Source organism: Sceloporus occidentalis, unplaced genomic scaffold (genome assembly GCF_023333645.1).
Source record: "Sceloporus occidentalis isolate IW3139 unplaced genomic scaffold, rSceOcc1.0.p SCAF_40, whole genome shotgun sequence".
NCBI lineage: Eukaryota > Metazoa > Chordata > Lepidosauria > Squamata > Phrynosomatidae > Sceloporus > Sceloporus occidentalis.
This window is the reverse complement of record NW_028317020.1, coordinates 3887842-3912985: the sequence shown is the minus strand read 5'-3', so window position 1 is coordinate 3912985 and position 25144 is coordinate 3887842. Positions and strand designations below refer to the sequence as shown.

Here is a 25144-nt window from a genome sequence, read left to right as displayed (position 1 = left end):
AAAACATGAACCGAAAAAGACCACCTGGCATCCAATGATCTACCCCGTTTCTGAAACCCTTTCAATGCCTGCCTACCGATCCCATTCATTGCATACCTTACCATAAGTTGCCCACGTTACCGTAGCCAAAGAGGACCTTACACCATCTGTAAGCAGCTGGTCCGTAGCCACCACATCTCTTTCGGACAAGCATGACCCAGGTCTCGTGCCCCAGGCGCCACCTCCCGATAACGAGCCCACTGAAAACGAGCCAAGAACTTCGTTATAACTTTCAAAAACCCAGGCACATGCTGTGCCTTAAACACCATGTTAAGCGACATACAAAACAAGACAAATTTACCGCCAGCAACAACGCTGACAAACTATTCACCACATGAACCACAGCAATGTTATCAGTAAAGAATACCACCTTCCCATCCCACACGGAATCCTCCCAGAGTGACAAAGCCACAACCTAAGGAAACTGCTGCAAAAAGCCAAATTGTGCATGAGCCAACTACCCGCCCATGCCTCCGGCCAACCCTCCGCACACTATAACCCCTGAAAGTAAGCACCAAAATCAACACTCCCAGACACATCGGTAAAGAGCTCAAGCTCTTCCGCTGACACTGAATCCATACGAAACAACACTGTTCCATTGAAATCTTCCAAAAACACATCCCACACCTCCAAGTCTGCTTTCATAGCTACAGAAACCCACACAAAATGATGAGCACACTTCACCCCGGAAGTCGCCCTGGATAAGCTCCTGCTAAAAATTCTACCCATCAGAATCACACAAAATTAAAACTGCCAACCAAAGCTTGCAGTTGCTGCAAAGTTACCTTCCAAACCCCTTGAAACTCCTTAACTGTCGCCCGCAATGCCAACAACTTGTCCTGCGGAAGCCTACATTCACCTCTTACCGTATCGATTTCTAGACCCAGAAAACAACAGGTCCCTCCATTTTGTCCACAGCCAGCGGCACACCAGACCTGCAACCCACTCCAACATCCTGAGCAAATAACTACATTCACCAGGCCCATCAAACAGAAAGTCATCCAAATAGTGCAGCAAAAACCGACTCCTGTTCTCTACCTTCACCACCCACTCAATAAAAGAACTACATTTTTCAAAATAAGAACAAGAGAAGGAGCAACCCATGGTCAAACAAAACAACAAAATATTGACCTTCAAAGAAACCACCAAGCAAGCGATGACCATCAGGGTGAATAAGCAACAAATGAAAAACAGACTCAATATCCGCCTTAAGAGCATTCCGCCCCGCTCTCCTAACCAACTCGACCGCCTGGTCAAATGATGCATACGAGACGGAACACAACTCACCATTGATGTCATCATCAAGAGAGGTTATGAATCAATCTATACTTGCCCACCTCCTTCTTCAGCACCACACCCAACGGAGACAGCCTCAAATTAACAAGGGGATGCTGAACAAAAGGACCCGCCATCCCCCCCATAGAAACTTCCTTAAACAACTTCTCCCACACCACTTCAGGGAAATCCAAAACCGACTTCAAGTTACGAGCACAACTTTGAAACTCCCTAACACAAAACGGGATGTAAAAACCAAAACGAAAACCGTCCAACAGCAACTTTGCGTCCTCTCAATTACTGTAACAGCTTAGCCATGGTAACATTGCGCCTAACCTCATTGGGGTTCGCCCCAGAAGCAGATGAGGCCGATCCTGTAGCCGCCGCCCCAGCGGCACCGCCTTCACCCGCTTAAAACACCTGCTAAGACTGTGTGAACCCCCGCAACCAGCACATTCATGTTTGAATTTACAAGCCGACCCCCACTTACACTGGCTTTCATTAAACAGCCAGCAGAAACCCTTCTTGTGAGTGGCCAACACAGAACCCTGCCCTCCCATGCCGGCCCCTTGCTGAAAGGGCAAAGCCCTCTGAGCCATCATGAGTTTTATCCACAATGGCATGTCCATTTGGTCCCACTGCATACCATGATTACCCGTCAACCACTGTCTAAACTGTTCGTAGGACCACCACCACACCAGACCCCCATAAGTACGATACGCCTCCCAAATCCCATCTAAATAACAAAACAAAGGAGAGCACAAGTTGGCGACTTCTCCCCAATCACACTTGCCAAAATACAGAAACCCCTAAGCCAATTGCCAAATGAATTGGGAATCTTTCTCAAACAACGTTTTTTCTCCTCCTCCCCCTTTTTTGCATCCTTTTTCCTCCTCTTTAAGGTCAATAAACTCCTCCAAGGGTAGGAGAGAAAAACATTTCTACAAACTCACCCTTCCAAATCTTGTCCTTAACCTCCTGCTTAAGGTGGGATGGGGGGGTTGTGGAGGTATTTGTTATTCTCCCCTTGGAGGATTATATAGATTTAAAGGTGGAGGATAAGAAAGAGGCTAAGAAGAATAAGGAGGATGAAAAGAAAGTTGGGTTACTGAATCTTTTGGTAACTGGCTGAGAGCTTTCTGCATTTTGACCAGTGTGATAGTAGAAAGGTGGCGGAAAAAGTATGGCAGGGCAATGCAGCATTGTTGGCAAGTGAGTTTGCAGAACGGTTTTAAATTGCATGTAGGAAACGGGTGAGTGGGGATTGTTTTTGTATTATTTTCACACACATTGTACTTCAATTTATCCCATCAAATCATAAATTTTTTTTAAAACTAGGCACCTTATGGGCATTTAAAATGCCAATATTTTAACTCTTCCCATGCATGTTTTGTGAAGATCCCACCTAACTTTATTGCCCGAAAATAAATCAGGCAATAGCTAAATAAATTTTTGTTTCCATGCACAGGTCAACAAAAATACCCCTACTTTTTTGAAGTATGTAATTGCTATCAAGGCATATCAAAACTTCACAGAACACAGAAATATGCATCTTTTCATATTTGACAGACAATGACTAAAATAGACACATGAGGTGTTTCCAAGCTCAAAAAAGGTAAATGAAGATATTATGAGTTTTATTTTGTTTGTTTAAACTGGGTACATAATTTATAATAATAAGAACAGCTTATATAAATATGAGTTTAGGGTCCAATGTTGGAAAAAACCTTACCCTGAATTACTTAAAAAATCCAGTTCATAAATGTCCACAAACTGCATATACCTTCCCAGCACTGAAATGCATTTACATTACGTTTTGTCTTAGCATGCTGTACAACTGGTGTTAATAAAGAACTACCACAAGATGGCACCATATAAGAATATAAGAATGCAGTCTTTTCCAGTTGATTCCTTATTCATTCCTTTTCAGTTGTGAGCAAAAATATAAAAACATTCGGCCTATATAACACTACATGTTATCTTGTTTAAAGTCTTGTAAACATAAATGGTATAAATGAGACGATTGCACAGCAAGCAAAATGTAATTATATGATTGACTTTAAAGAAAGCCATCCACTCCACCAGGTTTGGGTAGAACCGTGTTGTCTGTTGCAGAGAAAATCCCCTTGCTTTGTACACTGGTTGGTGGGGAGTAAAGCAGCTGCTGGGACACTCACTAAGGAGAGGTCTGGCTAGATATCAGCTTTCTTGTCCCAGTAACTTAGAGGGTTAGTACCCTGTTTCCCCACAAATAAGGCATACCCATAAAATAATCCGTAGCAGGATTTCTAAGCATTTGCGCAACATAAGCCATACCCCGAAAATAAGACATAGTGATAGGTGTGGCTATGCAGCACGGAGCGGTAAAGAAGACGGGCAGCCCTTCTCATCTGCCCCATCGTGACAGCTGCTATCTCGGAGGTGACCGGAGAGGTGCGGGCAGCCCCATCAACAAGGTCGACTCCCCCTGTCAGGTCTATATTTGAATATATGTAGATTGTTGTACCATACTTAATAAACATAAGACATTCCCTGAAAATAAGCCATAGTGTGTCTTCTTGAGGAAAAATAAATATAATACTTATTTTCGGGGAAGTAGGAGGTAGTGACCGGGGACATTTTTTTTTTTGGCAAATTGGCAAATGGTAAAAAAAATATTCTCTTAGCATATTTTCTTTAAACTATATATGCAGTGTATTTGGTATGTGTATATGAAGTGCACATTTTGTCCATGAGATAAAAAAATACTTGAGATGAGAATCTTTTGGGCAGAGCTGGATTAAGAGCATCATGAGCCTGATGCTGAGTATTAAAATAGACAGAATCTTAACTCCTCAACATCCATGTGTACTGTATAAAGATAACATCAGTCCTGGGCAGATAATATAGGATAGAATCTTATGTGATGGGACTGGGAGTACATCAGTACACAAAAAGTCATCATACAGACAATTTAATGCTAATCCTTTTGAATAAAATATGCAGATTGAAATAGAGTAAATAACACAAAACCTTTACTGTTCCTATTACTGATTTCTTGGCCTAGAATGTTTTGTCCTCATAAGTGACTACAAATTCAGGAGCGCGTTTTATTTCTGAATAAGTAAAAATTAAAAAGTTCAATTTATTCCTACAGTAAGTAAAGTGCCAGGAAAAAGATGATACACACACCAGGACAGGCTCTGCCACATTGACACCCAAAAGCAAACACCAGTACAGGCTCTACCACATTGACACCAGACACACACATCAGGACAGGCTCTACAACACGGACACCCAAACCCACACTCACCAGGACAGGCTCTGCACACTGACACCCACATCCAGATGGGCTAAGCTACAACAATAAAAAAAAGTATTTTTCTCACTGCTTTGTCGTTGACCCTCCCCCTTTTGTCTTTTTTGCCCCTTGTGTATCACCCCCAGCCAGCACCATTATTGACTTATGCAATACCCCCAACTGTCCCCTTGTGTATTGATGCTGCCGGCCTGGATAAAATGCTGCAGTATGGGTGATGTATATATGAGTAATTGGTTCCCTTCCATGAGGGGCACCGAGCGGTTGCTGAAAACTTAATGAGCTACTGCTCTGCTCCCCTCTCCTCCACGTAAAAAAACCCAGCGTTTCAATTCTGGAATTCCGAGACAATGCCACCTTATCAAGTATCAATTAAGTATTAATTAATAAATAATCAATATGTGTTCAGCATTATCTCATGGGTACAGTAACATCCCCATCTATAGGTTTGTTGGGTTGTTTGAGGGTAAAAATTTAACATCTGGTCATCATGCGCTCATTTCCTATTTTGGATATCCCCCATATAACCATATATCTTTGAAAACCCCTTGGTGTCTGAACTGGGCACCAAAATTCACCCACTGTATATATGGTGCATTTTACATAATAAAAAACATTTATATTTCTAACTTCCAACGTAACACTAACTCACTCATCCCAACCAGATGCCCACCTAAAACAACTAAAAATAAAAACAAGATACCGAAAAATAAAAAGAAAAAAAATCAGAGCAATAGCTCAAAGTTTCAAAGGTTAAATTAAAATAGTTTTTAAAAAGCTTTTAATAAAGAGTTTCTGTACCTGTACTATCACTCTCTGTACCTCACGGTCAGCATGAGAGGTTACAGAGAGTGACCATAAAAGCAAGGTCAATGTTTAATAACATTGACTTTGTCATGTGATTATCAGTGATCGCTGTGATTGGTTAATCATAGGGGTCAGCTGACCCCAGGATGACTGATCGGGTCAAGGAATTAACACAGAGCAGTGATAAGTATTAAACTCACATTTATCTTAACTGCATGGTGAGTTAACTCATCATAAGGACGCGAAGAACATGGTGCTTATGACTAGTTAACTGGTTAAAGATGCAAAGAGGTTAAATAGACGTACTTGATAAGGCATCTAGTTTTACTATGAACATCTATGTTCTTACTTTAAAATAGAATTCAACCATTTATGTGATTTAAAAAAACAAGATGACTTTAACTCCATTTTGTTTTTTAATGAGCCTAAAATATCTGACAATGTGTGCTGTTTATGCATAGCCTTAGCATGAAGTAGAAAGGATATATAACTCTGCTGCCATTTTGCCCCAGTTCTGCCCGTCTTGTCACCCAGTATGCCTACACCAGCTACAGTGGAACTGTCTTCCAAAGTTGGGCAGCCACCAGTGTGAAGTCAGTGAAAAGAGGCATGCTGTGTGCCAGTGGTGTTCCATATGTCGGAGGTGAAGTGGATGGTCTATCCTTGTGCAGTGGAAAGCTCAAACAAGACTGGTAAAGGACACTATGGCCCTGCTGAAGGTTGTGTGTTAGGGGAATGGTAGTGGGAAGCGAGGTACTCTAGCAGCTGCCTGAAAGGCTCTCTCTCAGTCACGGAGAAGGAAGTACCTCCGACATCAAAAAGCAGTCCAAGCAGTCGTGTCAGTTGAATTTACTGTTCCTTTGACATGCCCCTTGAATGGAAAGTCCCTAAGTGTTCTAGGCTTGTGCATTAAATGTCCCTGCTCTATCTTTCTCCGTGGTGTGTACGTAGGTGTTTCTTCATATAAGAATTGGTTAGATGTCCATACACCTTACTATGGCTCATTGCACCTTGCAGTGTGCCTATGTCCCACATTCTCAACATGATCACACACTTTAATACGGTGTTGCCCATCTGGTGAGAAAGCAGTTGTACTAGTGTTTACTTTTTCCATGACAGTATTAGTGATGGTGGTGTCAATGCATTTAGAGCAGTGGTTCTCAACCTTCCTAATGCCACGACCCTTTAATACAGTTCCTCATGTTGTGGTGACCACCAACCATAAAATTATGTAATAATATATTGTGAAATATGTGTTTTCTGATGGTCTTAGGCGACCCCTGTGAAAGGGTCGTTCAACCCCCAAAGCGGTCGCGACCCACAGGTTGAGAACCGCTGATTTAGAAGAACTAGTGGCATAGCTATGCTGCTGCTTCTACAAAGTGGAAGAAGCAACACATCTAATATAGAAATTACTGTAATATGTTGTCAGATATTTTATCATAGAAAACATGTATTCCATATATTCTGTACTTTACATGAACACAAAATGGAGTCAGAGCCATTTTATTTTACTTAATCATGTAGTGATGATTTCTTTTTGTGTTTGTTCCCTCTATAATAGAGAAAAAAGAAGTATTCATGTATATAGATGTTTCAGTATGTATGATACAATTAATGTTATCTTCCATGAGAAAGTTAAGGAGTAGACGCTGCATATCTTTAGAAATGTAACTTGGAATGGGGGATACATGGTAAGACTACCAAGGCCTGAGTTACTATCTAGGAGGTAACACCTGGCGATTAGGGTGACCAAGGATAAATTCCAAACACATATGTAATGGTTTTAAGTTAATTCTTAGACCAGAGCGTCTCTCACAGGTAAATTGAGAAATTACAACGGTGTAAATATGAGTAGAAATCCTAATTTTAATGGGTAAAACCCACCGTTATGATTGGAGAATTCCAATCAAGAGGTGGAGGCTATGATAATAAGCTCTGTTTTTAAGCTTATGTCTTGGATAATTAAAAAAAGAAAAAGGAAAAGGACGGACTGATTCACCAAATTTACCCCAGAGAACGGGAATCTAAAGATCCTGGCACCATATTTCACTCTTAGAGTTACTTGGAGTTCTAACCTATATAACTTTTAGAAAGTTATATTCTTTCCCACTTAATTTCTTGCCACTGAACCTGGATTAATTTCTACAAGGACCAGTTGGACAACAGCAACAAGTGGTGGTAAATATAATTGTTTTATTATTCTGAATAGAGGTGAATTTTGTCTTCTTCGTATAGAATTCCCTGTTTCTGGGAAATAGTATATTGCATTATTGTATATGACGGCTTGTGAGACTGCAGCTTATAACCCGTGATAATAACAATAATGAAAAGGTATTTTTACCTATAGACGAAGTTTGACATTATTTGCATCTATTAGGAACTTCACTAATACTCTTAGACACAAACAAATTATTTTAATTTGTTGTATTAGTTGAACTAATATTAGAGAGATAGTGATATCTTTATTATTGCCCTGATTATTATTAATTTTTGGTTGCTGAGTGGACTGGAAATTAATTGTGTTAGACTCATAAAATAACAATTTATATTGATAACTATCGATAATATACTGTATTTGAATTGATTCAATTTTGACATGTTTTAAGAAGGTTGTGTTTTATATTATGCACTGTGTGACTCATACATAGATTTTATAAATTGTATTCACAATAAATAATATTTTTATTGACTATCGTGGCGATATCTATCTAATTTGAATTATAATTTTCGGCGATCTGAAAGAATTTAGGATCGGAGATAAAATATAGGGTATCTCCTTAAATTAATATTGTGGATGTGGTACTACAATATTTGGTAGCGTCGTTATTTTGTGTGTGTGATGAAATATTGGTTTTGCCTATTTTGTCTCATTAATATCCCTAACAATGTGCCACTTGATCCATTTTCCTCTGGCTCATAACCTAAATCAAGGTCATCTTCGTCATCAACAACTTTGTTGATGACCTATGCTTTTGCACTTGGGAACAAGGGGAAGTAAGGCCCAGTCCTGGTGCAAGAGTAAACCTTTCATTTTCTTTCTTCTGCACCACAAGTAGATCTGCTGCTATCATCTGCAGTGCCTGTACATCTTTGTTCTGAAGAGTGCTTGCAGTAGTGGTGGCACCAGTGATGTTGTGGTGGCACTGGTAGTAGTTTTATTCCATGCCTTACCATAGAATAGCTTACAAGCAATGTTCATCATATCCCAGGATAATAAGAGAGATATAATAAAACATGGGAAGAAATGAGAGAGAATGGGAGAAAAGACAACAATAAAGAGAAAGGGGAGAAATAAAGTAAAATAACAGGAGAGATAATGAGAATGGGCAGATCAAAGAAAAGGGGAAAAGATAAAAGAGAAAAAGGAAAAGTCGGGAAAAGAGAGAGGTAAAGAGAGAGGAGATAAAATAAAGAGAAAGAGGAGGAGGAGCAATAAAGAACAAAGAGGAGGAGAGATAAACAGAAGCGATAAAGAACAAAGAGGAGATAAACAGAGGTGGAGAAAAGGGTCAGGTAAAGAGAAAAAGGAGGCGAGATAAAGAGGAAGAGAAGGATAAATGAAGAGAAAGAAGAGAAAAGGGAGAGAGGGAAAGAGAAGAGATAAAGAGAACAAAGAAAGATACATGGGGAAAGGTGTAACACAGTGAAGAAAAGGACACATGGTGCTATGAGTAAGCAAAAGGGGTTGAGCCAAGGGAGCGACAAAACAAGATTTTGGCCAGTCCTCATGAATACCGTGCAAACTGATTAGGAAAAACTATTTTATTTTAATTTGCTTATATAGAAGCATTATATGCTTGTATAGAAAATCATAAATGCATGTCTTCCAGGTGTTTCTTTATTGCATTACATTTAAAGTCTCCCAAGAATACCTCCTGTTACGGCAATGTTTTCTCCATTAATATATGTGGCATCTTTGGAGCACAGAAATGAAGCAACACTGGCACATTCTTCTGGTTCTCCAAACCTAGTAACATGATCGAATATTAATTAAGAATTCATAATGTTGGTTCTAAAATGTATAAAAAAGTTAACTTTTTTACATTTGTTATACACAATTGAGAAATCCTTACTTGTATGAAAAGTATGGTTTGCACAATCCAGCAGCCTTTGAGGGACAATTGATTGTACTCTTGTTGCTTGTACTGTTAGAGAGGGAGAACCAGCTGCAGGAGGTGATACCCCACTGACATTGATCTAGGGTGGCTAGCCTTTCCTTCTTAACTCAGATAAACCCCAGTCCTGCATCCAGTTAGAGGCAACACGCTTAGAGGGGATGTCAGAAGCTTCAGTTTTGCTGACTCACTGAAACCAGTACCATATCTGTATCATGGATATGCCTCTTAACAACATCATTAAGGAAAAGGTGGGGGAGATCACTTGGGCGGGCATACCTGTAAACACTGTTGCAGGGTATAAATAACTGAATAACTATTTTTTTATTATAATATCAAAAGTAAATAAGGCAAAATAAACTTACAGAAAAAATATGCGAAATAGTACTAATACAAAATATAGCAGCTGGCTAACACAAATGTTGACTATGGCAGTCGATGGGACATATGAAAAACCCTAAAGCCAGTAGCTAAAGGGGGGCGAGGGGAGCGGTCCACCGAGGGTGCCACTCATCAGGGGGGTGCCGTGACAGCTGCCTAACACGGGCCTGCGGCTCACTGCTGTGGTGCCCGCACACTGTGTGAGGAAACTCTTTCCCCGCCTAGAGGGGGGCAGGAAAGTGGGCAGGGAAAGAGTTCCCTCACACAGTGTGCGGGCGCCAAAGAAGTGAGCTGCAGCCCTGCGTTAGGCAGCTGTCAGGCTTCATAGACGTCTGCCCGGCCCCCCCAGTGATTATCGGCCGGCCCCCGAACCGGTGAAATCTTCAAGAGAGGTAAGGGGGTGCGGGATAATGAATGAATGAAGTGAGTAAGTAATTAGGGGCAGAAATGGGACAGGTAAGCTGTTTGGGGGGCAGAGATGGTACATGTAGGTTGCTTCAGGGGCAGAGGTGGCACAGCTAGGCTGCTTCAGGGCAGAGGTGGCACAACCAGGCTGCTTTGGGGCAGACGTGTCACAGGCACGCTGTTTTAGGAGCAGGGGTAGCACAGGCATGCTGTTGTAGGGGCAGCATTGTCACTGGCAGGCTGTTTTAGGGACAGCTGCAGCACAGGGAGGCTGTTTTAGGGGCAGCAGTGGCACAGCCCGGCTGCTTCAGGGGCAGAGGTGGCACAGCCAGGCTGTTTTATGGGCAGAATTGGCACAGCCAGGTTGTTTTAGGGGCAGCCTTGGCATGTAGAGGCTGTTTTAGGGGCAGCGGTGGCACAGGTAGGCTGTTTTAGGGGCAGCGGTAGCACAGCCAGGCTGTTTTAGGGGCAGCCTTGGCTCATGGAGGCTGTTTTAGGGGCAGCGGTGGCAAAGAAAGGCTGTTTTAGGGGCAGAGGCCTACCACGTCAAAGTCTGGCTTTCTGTATAGTGATAGGGGTTATGCTGCGCTACCATCAATGTCTGGCTCAGTATATAGTAATGGGAATTATGCTGTACCATATCTGTTCAATAAATGTTATTTATTCAAACTTATTTAATTAATTTACAAGTTAATAATTTTTCTATTTATTTCCAGGTGACATACAGTTTACAAATTTGTGAAATAAATATTCTTGCCAACATAATTTTTTTTTTTGTGTAGGGGGGTGCCACATACAGTATGCGCCCCGGGTGCCCCTGCCCAAAGCTTTCCATCATATGAAAGCATTCTGAAGATCCTGTTCCGATGCTAGTCTACTGTATAAATAAATAAAGGGACACTGTGTGCTTATAGGAATTGACATTCCCACTTCTTCCAAGTGATGTCTCCAACTTAAATATAGATTGTAATGAATACATTATTTAGTGCACTACAGTTTCTTAGTCTCTTAAAAAATGTTTAACTGTGTGTACTGCTTAATCATACCTTTGAACACCAACAGGTATTATCATCTTTTCCAATTCTTCAGTCTTTTTAATCTGTAAAAAATACATATTATTTTCAAAAGAATAGTTAATATTAATAAATCAGATGGTATGATAGTTGACATTAAATGTGGCGCATGTAAAATGTTTTGTCAGTTATAGAGAAAAATAAAAATATGTTATAGTCAGAAAAGTGAGTATTAGTTAGACTTATGCGTTCAGAATCATAAGAATTGCAAATTTACCGAATTGTGTTATATTTATACAAAGCCTCGAAAATGAGTCCACATTCATTCACACTCTCTCACCCTCTCATTCTCATTCACTTTCTTTCTCACACTCTCTAAATGCTTCCCTTCCTTCTCTGCCGACCACTTTCACTTCCGCATCTTCTTCATCTTCTATCTTCTGCCTTTTCTTCTCTGTTCTCTTCTCTCTTCTGTCCTCAATTTTTGATCTTCAATCTGCTATCTTCTTTCTTTTTCTGCATCTCTGAGTGAACTTCCACCAAAATAGAGGTGCTTGCAGTGATGTCATCCCCCAATTCTCTAATCAGGGAAGAGGAATGCACCGAAAGTGCCAAGTAAGAGCAATATGGAGGCGCTTGGAGGATTGGAGGATTGGAGAGGACATCACCACAAGTTCCATCATTTTGCCCTCAGTTGGCGCTTTTTGTGATGTTCTCTTCCCCAATTGGAGGATGGGTGAGAGGACATCACCGTAAGTGCTGCCATTTTGGAAGTTCTTGCCAGGTTATGTCTGTGGAGATGCAGGTAAAGAAAGAAGATAGCAATCTGAAGATAGACAAGAGAAGAGAAGCGAGTAAATAAGGGAGAAGACAGAAGATGAAGAAGATGAAGAAGATGATGCGGAAGGAGAAGTAGTTGGCCACGAAGGTAGGGAAACATTTAGAGAGTGTGAGCGTGAACAAGAATGAGAGTGTGAGAGAGTGAATGTGGGCACTGGGCAATTAATTTTATTCCTGAATCAAAAATGCCCCCGAATTTTCCACCGAACCCAATGAGCAGGGAACGAAATTAATTGCTGGAAAACTAATGGGTTAAAAATGAACAAAAAATCTGAATAGTTTTTGGCCCATTTGCACATGTCTAGGATTAGTATTAGGTTATTTTGTGAGCTGAACCTCAGCATCACTATGTGCAAATATGAGGGCCAATAACAGGAAATTTGTACAGTTAATCAATTCTTTATTTTTTGTAATGAAATTTTCATTGAGACATAAAAAATTTATGTTTTTTGACAAAAGAATTGCAATCTTAAAATGACTATTTTTTTAACTGAAAAAGGGGGTAACACTAACAAGAACCATAAGTTATTTAAAAAGAACCATGAGTAATAAAGATCTAAAATATAAGGTTCAATTTAATCTTTTTTAACCACATATTCAGTTCTATGCAGTTAAAATCAAGGTTATATGTGACTGTATAACCTTGTATTTTGAATCTAGTTATTACTCATTATTCTTTAAATAATTTTCAACTGGAAACAAGACAGTGTGCTACCATCATGCAAAGGGGAGGAGGGAGTGAAGGAACAATTAAAGAAGGCAATTAAGAAGGGAATTGAGTATTAGATGAATTAAAAAGGTGCAGGAAAACAAATGTGAAAAGGGAAATTTAAAAAAAAATGGATGCAAAGAGAGAAAGCAGATGGCTGCTCCCATGGTGTGTACACACAATGTGTTTCTTAAACATCTATTTGACTAATTTTTAATCTTTAAACAGCATTACACTGATTGAAGTATTTAACTGTCATATGTAGCCTATGAGTAATGGCCAATTATTTTTACAAAACTTACCACATCACTGAATTTAGTATTGATCAGTCCCAGTGCTAGACCATTTACTCTGATATTCATGGGGCGCAAAGCCTGAGCCAAAACATTGGTCATTCCAAGTAGGGTTGTCTTAGATATTGCATAAGGGCCTACATACTATAATAAATAAAATAGTACATTATATATTGTTTTAATAATCATTATTTTAAATGATAAAGTATTGATAAAATATTATAAAAACATTTTAAGTTTATAATTATACCAACAAAATGGCTATATAACAATACTGTGCAAGTTTTAGACAGGTGTGAAAAAATATAAAAATGCTTTCAAAAATAGCCACCCTTGGCACTCAAAACAGCATCAATTCTTCTAGGTTCTTCAGTTTTTTTAAGGAACTCGGCAGGTAAGTTGTACCAAACATCTTGGAGATTTAGGCAGCCTCAATTGCTTCTCTCTTCATATAATCCCAGACAGATTCGGTGATGTTGAGATCAGAGCTCTGTGGGGACCAAACCAGGACTCCTTGTTCGTCTTTACATTGAAAATAATTCTTAATTACTTTGGCTGTATGTTTGGGGTCGTTGTCACGCTGCAGAAAAATTGTGGTCAATCAGATGCCTCCTTGATGTTATTGCATGATGGATAAGTTATTGGGAGTCCATTAGTTCTGACCAAATACCCAACTATATTTGCAAAAATGCAGCCCCAAACCTTCAAGGAAACCTTTGCCATGCTTCACTGTTGCCTACAAACACTCTTTTTTGTACTGCTCTATATCCCTTCGGTGAACAAACTGCCTTATGCTATAACCAAATATATAAAATTTTGACTCATCAATACAGAATGCTGCCATTGTCCAGACTTGTGCATTTGAATTCCTACGAGTTGCAATGTAATGACATTTCCATATTTCATCAATTTGTACAAAGTAAATAAAAACAAAGTGATAAGCTCTGAATGTTCGTTCAAATGAATGAATGTTCTCTCACACTTTCCTTCACTCTTGCATTCTCTGAATGGAGGATCAAGGGAGAGGTTGTGCCTGGAAGCTCCATCATTTTGCCTTAAGATAACCTCTCATGAACTTCCTCAAAGCTCCACCATTTTCATTAAAGTTCATCTGGAGGTTTTGTCCGGATAAAGAAAGAAGATGGAAGAGAGAAAATGAAAACAATGCTAGAGCAGATCTATGACTCACAGAAGCAGACACAGTCAGCGTAGAAAGTAAGGAAACATTCAGAGTGCGTGAGAGAGTGAATGAGCATGTCAGAAATTTCACTTTCAAATTTAAGATGCTTCCTGGTTTTGATCCAAGATGAATGCGCAGGAAACAGAGTTTATTATACAAAAACAATAGTGGGAAAAATGGTCTGAATTGTTTTTGGTCCATTTGCACATATCTACTATGCACCCCAGTTCCTGTGTTTTTGTGAATAATTGAGCAGCTTGGCCTTGTTTTCACATCAGAGGTATGGCTTTTAAGCCACAAGTCTTCCATGAAGACCACTTCTAACCAGGCTTCTCCAGACAGTAAATTTGTCTACCAGGATCCCACTGTTTTCTGCCAATGTTGAGCTGATGACATTGATGGGCATCTTTTGATTACAAAGGGAAGTAATCATGATGTGTCTTTCCCCTGCTGCACTAAGTTTCCTTGGCGAATCACCGAGTCTACAGTAATCAGCATTGCCCATTTCTTTGTGCTACTTGAAAACAGCTTGTACAGAACATCTGTAAACCCTGTCTACCTTAAAATTTCTGCCTGGGAGAGACCTTTCATGCAGCATTCAGTCTTGTTGATGTGCTCAGTCCTGCCATAGTGTATGACTTTTGACATCAAACTTCAGCAACCCAAACATGTTAGTAAGTTTGAGTATTCCTCCTACAGAGCTGTTTCAGTTAATGGTTGTGTTTCAACTTATATATTAAATTAATTACCATAAGCACTTGCTAATCATACATCTAATTATATGCTTATAAAAACCCCTTACTTTGTGCAAGTGTACCTAGAAAAATTGATGCTGTTTTGAAGGCAAAGGGTGGTCCACACCAAATTTAGATTTGCTCGATTATAAGACTTATAAAAATACCCCTCGTCTTATATTCGAGTAGAGGTCTGACTACAAGACTAAGATCCAGATCCCTTGCAGCGTTGATGGCAGACGACCCCCTGCTGGCGACCAATAGAGTTGCTCATACGGACATTTAAACTCCTGGCGCCAGAGCTGCTGCGGTACGCGTTAACCCCGTATTAACCCCTTATACAAAACCGGAAAAAATGAAGAAAAAACTAACAAGAAGAATGTCCAAGGATATTCGCCTTTGCCCACTACCCAGCTATTTTCTGTGCAGATGATGGGCTGGTCTGAAGACATCTACTTGCACATGGTATACTTTGCATCAGACAGCTCCAGCACTAGCTCTGCGAACATTGCAAGGGAGTCTAAAAAGACAGGAACGGGCGAATATTCGAGGAATACAAAGATTTTTTTTTGCCGAAGATGAGCACGGAGACGAACACTTGCCCAAGTCTAGTAATAAACATATAAACATGTCTATTTTTTTTTAAGAATTTTCACTTTACAGCATTTTTCACACAAAAGACTCTTGCACAGTACTGTTTATTAGGACTTTTTTTTGATAGTACTTACCGGATGAGGTATATAACCAATAAATGAAGAACAGATAATAATTATTCCCGCTCTATAAAAAAAGAATATTGCTTTAGAAGTTAAATATATATATAAATATAATTGTAATCATATATAATTATGTGTATCAGAAAAAAGTAATTTACTCTAAAGTATTTAAACCAGATTATTAATTTAAGTATTGTGCATCCATGATGGTGATAATGGTGTGTGCTGTTCCTGCGTCTATGAATGAAAACATCTACCTTATGGTACATCCCAGAATTGGCTACCCAGCACTCTCCTTTCGGGGGGGAGGCTTCCTGAAGGGGCAGAGCTATTCACCTGTAGATGTAATACTAGTTGCAGGGCTAGCCCAAACAGTCTTAAATGGGTGAAGAGTAGGATGGGAAGTAGGGGCAGGGAGTAGTCAGGTTCAAACACCATTCCCCTACACAGAGAAAGCAGCAAGAGACACAGAGACCCAGGGATGCAGCAGTTACCATTAAATAAAAAATCTATATTCAGAAAATGTATCCCTACTACTGTAAACATTTCATTAAAAAGTTATGTATGAAAAGATATTCCACTGAAAGACTCTGAACACACTCACCCTTGTTTTTGCATGTGTGGTACAACAAGCTTTATCATTAGAAACGTTGAGATAACGTTCACTTCAAACACCTATTTGTGGGGAACAGTCAGAAAGAGTAACAGTGAATTTTAAAAGTTGCTGTTTTTTTACATCATTCACTACAGAGTCTTGTAAGTTCTTACAATAATTTACATAGGGTATTTTATTTTTTATCAATATTTAACACAAACCTTTTTCCACATCTCTTCAGTGGTTTCCATAAGTGGACCAACGAATGGATTTACAGCAGCATTACAGATGAGAATGTCAATTTTACCATATAGATCCAGGGCCTTGAAAATAAATCATTATAATAACTTGAAATGATGTTTTATATTAATGGTTCTAAGTTGCAATGTTAAATGTCTCCTATGAAGTTATGGGTTATGACTGACCACAGGCACTAATTACAAATAGAAATCTAAAGATTAAGGCACAACAATATCCATATTTATAAAACCTAAACAAAGATAAATAATGTGTCAGAAACTCTGGTACTAAAAGGGTTGGCTTGTGAAAAAAAATATAATTTGAACTGGTATGGCCATCCTTAAAATCATACTATGGCCTGTATGCAGTAGCAATCTTGATCAGTCTTGGGACAATAGGAATCACCGACTATGTACACAACTAAGACATAAGTCTATTAACGTTTGGACTCATGAAACAGACTAGTTTTTCTGACCTTTTCCACTAATTGCTTCCGTTCTTCTTCATTACCCACATGACAAACTATTCCAATAACACTCAGACCCTCATTCTTAAGTTTCTCCACAGCTGTATCCACATTTTTCTGAATGCGACTAGACAAGATGACATGAGCACCATCCTGTGCCAAGCGACGTGCCATAGCCAGTCCAATACTAAAAAAAAGAAGCATATATTAGACTCTCCAATGTAAATGGCAACAAATATACAAAAATGGTTTTGCTTTGAAGGGGAGAGTTCTGTTTGGAAGGTAAAGGGAACCAACTGTATGCTATAAAAATAAATCATTTATGCCCAATGTCCCCCGTGTCCCCCTAAATGTTACAACAGGTTACACAGGTTACACAAAACCTTCTAGTTTCTTTTCTATTTCTATAGCACACAGCAGAGATTCTGCTTTGAGAGAGATGTATTGGGATTCAAGATGAGGTTTTTAAGCAATGCACCCTGACAAGGGGTATAATGCCGCTGTTGCGCAAAAACATGATCAGTCTATAATTGTAATGGTAAGGAACAGCCAAACTCACTAACAAGTTTACTGCAATCTCAAAAAGTCATACACCATGGCGAAGCTGATCACAGCGCAAGGTAGTTATACTGCATCAGAAAGTCTCTCCCAGGCAGAAATTTCAAAGCAGACAGGAGTTTACAGATGTTCTGTACAAGCTCTTTAAAAAAGAAGTTCAAAGAAACATTGAGAGCACAAAGAAATGTTGAGCACCATAGATGCAGTGTTCAGCATCAGAGGAAAGACACACAGTGCTTACTTCCCTTTGTAATCAGAAGATGTCCAGCAGTGCCACCAGCTCAGACTTAGCAGAAAACAGTGGGGCCCTGGATAACTGTCCAGAGAAGTCTAGTCAGAAGTGGTCTTCATGAAATAATTGTGGCCAAAAACCCATACCTCCGATGTGGAAGCAAGGTCAAGCCACTCAACTATTCATGAAAACACAATAAATGTGGTGTAGAAAAATTGCAGGAGGTGCTCTGCTCTGATGAGTCAAAATTTGAAATGTTTGGCTGTAGTAGAAGGCAATTTGTTCATCAAAGGGCCGGAGGGCAGTACAAGAATGTGTGGAGGTGTTTGCAATAAAGCATGGTGGAGGTTTCTTTGCAAGTTTTTGGCTGCAGTCAAAATTAATGGTTTTCTTAATGCTACAATACAGCCAGATACTTATTAATGATGCAATACCATCAGGGAGGCACCTATTTGGCCCCAAATTTACTCTACAGCATGACAACGTTCCATTAAGACATTAAGAACTATCTTCAGCGTAAAGAACAAGAGGTCACAGAAGTGATGGTAGGGCCCCCACAGAACCCTGATCTCAACATCATCACGTCTGTCTAGGATTACATGAAGCGAGAGAAGCAACTGAGGCTGTCTAAATCCACACATCCAGAACTGTTATTAGTCCTCCAAGATATTTGTAACATCCTACATACTGAGTTCCTTAAAAATCTATGTTCAAATGTACCTAGAAGATTTGATGGTGTTTGGAAGCAAAGGGTGGTCACACCAAATATTGATTAGATTTCAATTTGTCTTCTGTTCACTCATTTTGTGTTAAATGATACAAATAAACTATTAACATGTCTATGTTTTTAAAGCATTCTTACATTATAGTATTTTTTCACAACTGCCTACTCTTTCATATATATATATATATATATATATATATATATATATATATATATATACACAAACATCTAGTCAATCCCCTAAAACTTGAACCCTCCACCATAATAAATTTACTATGCAACTGTAGGCTATCCATAATTAAATAAAGTCATATAATTAAGGACATAAACATAAACAACACGTATGGTGAACCTAAATAAATCCAGTGTAATATATCTGTCAATAAGGAATTTGGTATAAGTCTGCACCAGTAAGGAAACTAGAAAACAAAGTCATAGGTAAATTATCATTCAAGCCCACTGGGGAGTCACAATCCAAAAGGTTTCCCTTTGAAGCAATCTTTTTGATCAATTGCCTCCTCTCCATTATAGTGAATTGTACGAAATTCCTGATTATGGTTATACTTTCCTTTTTCTTTTTTATTGGCGAGTACAAAAAAAATTGATATGTCTGTGAAAAGCAGTGACTCCAGTTTCCGTGGGTTTGGCAGAGTAATCAGGCAACGCCTGGTATATAAGTCCCTTAATGCTTAAAGTCAGACCTACCAAAAACCACAGCAGCAGCAGCAGCATCCGGTTTTAGTTACTACCAAGGACTAATGGATGGGTCATATCCTGCTGACAGAAGAAATGAAACTACCACTATCACAAACATTGTTAGCACTCCCAGAGCAAAGATGATCAGGCATAGTCAGATGAAAGCAGCAGATCTATTTTTGGTCCTGAAGAAAGTGAGGAAGAAGAGGGAAGGTCTACACTAGCAACAGAAGTGGACTTGTGCTCAAGTAGAAAAGGATATGGTCGGCAACAATGGTGTTGATGATGATGACTTGGATTTAGATTATGAGCTAGACTTGTAGGAGTCAAGCCACACAACTTCCACCAGGGTAAGGTGGTGATCTCACAAATTATGATATGAACAGACACCTACATACACATTACAGTGCAGCTTTTCCAGAGTTAATTTGTAGCATTGGCACTAAGAACAAACCAACAACAGATGCCACCAGCAGCAGCAGAAAATGGTGTGGAGAGGCCTCAGCTTTCTCTAAGAGTGGGAATTTTTCCCAGAGACAGGTGGGCAGGGACATCCACTGCACCGGCCTATACTAGAACACTTTTGGACTTTCCATTCAAAGAGCTTGTCAAAGCAGCAGTCGAATAAACCAACATAACTGCTTGGTCAGCTTATTGCTGTCAGAGGTACTTCCTTCTCTATGAGGCCCTCGCTCCCCCAATCACCTCCCCTTTCACACCCCCTTTCAGCAGAACTGTAGTGCAATCCCTTTAGCAGCCTTGTGATGCATTGTTGAAGGATGAGCTATACAAGGCAGCTGCACAAACCATCCACTTCACCTCATACGGTTTGTGGTGTAGGCAAATTGGATGATTCTACACCATGCTGAGGTTATGGATGAGCAGCACAGCACACATCAGCTCACATTTTGGCAGCTCTTAGAAAGACAATCACCACAAAAACATTGGCACTCTTATAGAAAAAAGTAAAATCCAAGTCCAAATGGAAACAGATTTTGTAGCTTTATTGTGGTCTATAGTCTTAAAAAAAAGAAATTCAATAACATATAGAATGTAAGAAGCTCATCGCTCTGTGCTAATCCAGGCTAAAAAAGTACAAAAATAGATTAGAAAATAAAATATGTTTTACTAGTTTAAAAACGTGTTAAACCAGCAAGTGACACATTTAAGCTAAACACGTAGCCATATCAATTGACTGTAAGGTAGTGTTGTGAATGATTCAAGCCACCTGATGGCAGCAGAGAAAATAGCTATATTCATGAAACTCAAATGTGTTAACATAAATCTAAAACAAAATACATGATATAACATCCACAAAATCAATATAATTAAACATATAAAATGAATATTTACAATGTAAAGTATAATCTATAATAAATTATAGGCAAAAAAAACTTTCTTCAAATAATACAGTTAACCTAAAAATGATCTGGATGGTCATAATTCTTTATGGAATGCATTGTCTGTGGCCGTCTTTTGAGAATGAACCGAATGTGCAGTGTTAACCGTTTAGCTGCATAGTCACACAATGCCTCTGATATTCTCCGCACATTATATGTTATTGACTTTTATTTGGGACTTGGATTGTGCTTTATTTCCACAGTTAGAAATGGGGACCTTGGGGGTTTGTGTTGTGTTGTGAAGGATATACTATACCTAGTGGTAAGGACAGCTACTCCAACTGACGGGCAGTGTAGGCTTTGAAACCTGATTAAAAAGTGCCTAATTTTTAGACCTGGCAAATTATCTTGTCTAAAAGATTAAATTTTGTACCGGATGTCATGTGACTACATGTCACACATCTTAGGCAACATATGTGTGTGCTTGTATGTGAAAAAGAAACAGGGATCATCATGAATCTCTATTAAGCAAAGGAAAGATAACAACTCCCCCTACCACCCATTATATTGTATTAACGGATCTTTGCCCAATGGGATGAAGGGATTCAAATACATAAAATTCCATTTAAAGAGAGACATGTAACCTCAGTCAAATGTGGCTGGCCATGTTAACCCCTAACACCAAATTTTAGTGAATAGACCTCATAGAGTTTTGTAAGTAATAGGAATTGCAAAATTCTAAGAAGCAGATTTCATTAGCTTCAAAAGGGCACCAACACACTTTCAGGGCCTATGATATGCCCTTCACTAAAAATAATACCAGATCCATGTAATCGCATCTAAGACATACCCGTATGTAGATCCTGTCACAATAGCCACTTTTCCATTGAGACCTTTCTCATTTCCAGTTCCAGATGTTATATCAACCTTTGCCTGGTTACAGGGATGGATTTTCTTCAAAAGCATCTTCGTTCATATGATTCAAACTTTTGTGTTAATATCTGTTACAATCAAAATCACACTTTCTTTTTAAAATGTTCTGTTCTTGTTTTTAAATATAAAGTAGAAGTGTTTATATATATATATATATATATATATATATATATATATATACAGTATATATACAGTACACCCCTCACATTTTTGTAAATATTTTATTATATCTTTTCATGTGACAGCACTGAAGAAATTACACTCTGCTACAACATAAAGCAGTGAGTGTACAGCCTGTATAACAGTGTCAATTTGCTGTCCCCTCAAAATAACTCAACACACAGCCATTAATGTCTAAACCTTGGTAACAAAAGTGAGTACACCCCTAAGTGGAAATGTCCAAATTGGGCCCAAAGTGTTTATATTTTGTATGGCCACCATTATTTTTTCTTAACCCTCTTGGGCATGGAGTTCACCAGAGCTTCACAGGTTGCCACTGGTGTCCTCTTCCACTCCTCCATGACGACATCACGGAGCTGGTGGATGGTAGAGACTTTGCGCTCCCCCACCTTACGTTTGAGGATGCCCCACAGATGTTTAATAGGGTTTAGGTCTGGAGACATAGCTGGCCAGTCCATCACCTTTACCCTCCGCTTCTTTAGCAAGGCGGTGGTCGTTTTTTTGAGGTGTGTTTGGGGTCGTTATCATGTTGGAATACTGCACTGTGCCCCAGTCTCCAAAGAGAGGGGATCATGCTCTGCTTCAGTATGTCACAGTACATGTTAGCATCCATGGTTCCCTCAATGAACTGTAGCTCCCCAGTGCCCGCAGGACTCATGCAGGCCCAGATCATGACACTCCCACCACCATGCTTGACTGTAGACACACTTGTCTTTGTACTCCTCACCTGCTTGCCGCCACGCATTCTTGACACCATCTGAACCAAATAAGTTTATCTTGGTCTCATTGGACCCCAGGACATTTTTTCAGTAATCCATGTCTTTAGTCTGCTTGTCTTCAACAAACTGCGGGCTTTCTTGTGCATCATCTTTAAAAGAGGCTTCTGGGACAAGAGCCATGCAGACCAATTTGATGCAGTGTGCGGCGAATGGTCTGAGCACTGACAGGCTGACGCCCCACCCCTTCAACCTCTGCAGCAATGCTGGCAGCACTCATACGTCTATTTCCCAAAGAAAACCTCTAGATATGACGCTGAGTATGTGCACTCAACTTCTTTGGTCGACCATGGCGAGGCCTGTTCTGAGTGGAACATGCTCCTTATTCACACCTGAGACCTTGTAACACTAACGAGTCACATCACAACGGGGAGGGGAAATGGCTAATTGGGCCCAATTTGCACATTTCTACTTTGGTTGTGTACTCACTTTCATTGCCAAGGCTGAGACATTAATGAATGTGTGTTGAGTTATTTTGAGGGGACAGCACAGTTACACTGTTATACAGGCTGAACACTCACTACTTTATATTGTAACAGAGTGTCATTTCTTCAGTGTTGTCACATGAAAAGATATAATAAAATATTTACCAAAAAAGGGAGGGGTGTACTCACTTTTGTGAGATACTGTATATTGAAAAGGAAAGACATAAAAAGCAGAATTAAAAAAAAGAAAAAACAATGTTTTCTCTCTTATTACATGCCACTAGTACTTATACAAATTGCAGCAAGCTAAGATTAACAAAAAAAAACAATAATAGAAAAAGTAGTTTCAATCCCTCCATATTTGATTTCTTTTGGTTATTTAAAGCAGTATATCAGTTGGTTGTATATTTTTGCTGCATTTATATAAGTCTGAGATTTTATTATTTGGTTTTCTTTTTTTAGTTTTCTTTTTCTTTTCATTTTCTAATTGAGTAAAAGTTTTCCTGGATATTATACTAAACCTTTTTCCATGCAAGGAAAGGTACATAAATGTATATAGTCACTAACAAAATACATAGGTGCACATATTTGTATTGATCCTACCTTAAATCCTCCCTTTATTATATATTACATGCTACTGACTGTATTGCAATGAAAAATGAATGCTGCATGGAAATATATAAGTGAAATCACAGTGATAAATTATAAAATAATTGGAAGATGCCAAAGCAATGTGTATTTATTGTATACTTTATATTTAAGCCTTAAAAAACACAATATACAGCATTCCTCCATACATGTTTGTATATTGGTCCATATTATGTTAGTTTAAAAATAATTAAAACAAGAAGAATAAGATAATCACAAGCACTTTGTATTCAATCGAAAAGTTGAGGCTTTTGTTTCATCATATCATTTTTTTTATTTCATTGGAAATTCAATAGATGTGATTTAAAGTTTGCCTTTTTAATGTCATAAATGCTATAACTCTAAATAGTTTTTTTCAGAGAGAGAGCGTATACATACACACATATACACCAGCAGAGCTATTCTAAGTTATAATGAAGAAACTTGAAATGTCTTACCTTTGACACTGCTTCTAGTATAGTAGTAGAATTAATACTGCAACGCACTTGTCTTTAGCCATATAAATATTCATGCACACTAACTAGAGCTGACAGGAATCATATTGCGAAATAAATGGATCACTAACAGTTTTGCCTAAAGCTGTAATTATCTACCTGTGCATTACATTAGGCAGTAATTGACATCTTAATATTATAACTCCCTTAATGCCAATTAATAATTTGGAAACTTGTGAAAATAAATGCAAGTACATTAAAAAATTATAATGTTATAACAATTAAAACACTGTGTTATGCAATGGATTCATCTTTATTCATGGAGCTAAAAGTAAGCAGGCATTTCAGTTATGAAAAAGGAATCTCAAACAAGTACAACTGTGTAAGTTTGAAAATACAGTATGTATATGTTTTGGATGTAGATTCTTGTTATATTTTGGCCTGTACCTAGGAATAAGTGTGTATAATAATAAATAATAAGTTTAACCTGATTTATGTTCTGGTGACCAAATGGCTGAAAAACAATATAATTAGTCCATTATACATTGATCAGCCATAACATTATGACCACTGCCAGGTGAAGTGAATAACACTGATAAACTTGCTATCATAGCACTTGTCACGTGGTGGGATATATTAGGCAGCAAGTGAACATTTTGTTCCCAAAGTTGATGTGTTAGAAGCAGAAGAAATGGGCAAGCATAAGGATTTGAGCGACTGTGACAAGGGCCAAATTGTGATAGGTAGATGACTGGGTCAGAGCATCTCCAAAACTGCAGCTTTAATTTATTTGAAATCCGTTATTCTGGATTGTTTTGTTGTTATTCTGTCTCTCACTGTTCTAATAAACCTACAATTAGCATTATAGACTGATCATGTCTTTGTCAGTGGGTAAACGTACAAAATCAGGAGGGGACCAAATAATCTTTTCCTTCACTGTATGTATGTACTTTAGGTGTGGAATGTTTCTCCTGTACTTAAAATGTTCAAATACAATTTCTATCAGGGTGATTGCAGTTACAAGTGCGTGTTTTAATCTTGTCCATACACATTCATGTTACCGTTCATGTTGTCTTTTTTCTCACTGCT

At 38.8% G+C, this 25144-nt stretch overlaps 1 protein-coding gene across 1 annotated transcript; it reads right to left on the bottom strand.

The window, feature by feature from the left end:
• Positions 1-137: 137 nt before the first annotated feature.
• LOC149290233 (dehydrogenase/reductase SDR family member 4-like 2) lies at positions 138-21625 on the bottom strand. The gene is made up of 7 exons (XM_089489455.1): positions 21510-21625; positions 17119-17296; positions 16625-16726; positions 16413-16483; positions 15821-15872; positions 13188-13322; positions 138-239 (listed from the first exon to the last, which is right to left on the bottom strand). Exons 1-7 carry the CDS (start codon positions 21623-21625, stop codon positions 138-140), a joined length of 756 nt encoding a protein of 251 aa, XP_089345581.1.
• Positions 21626-25144: the final 3519 nt, after the last annotated feature.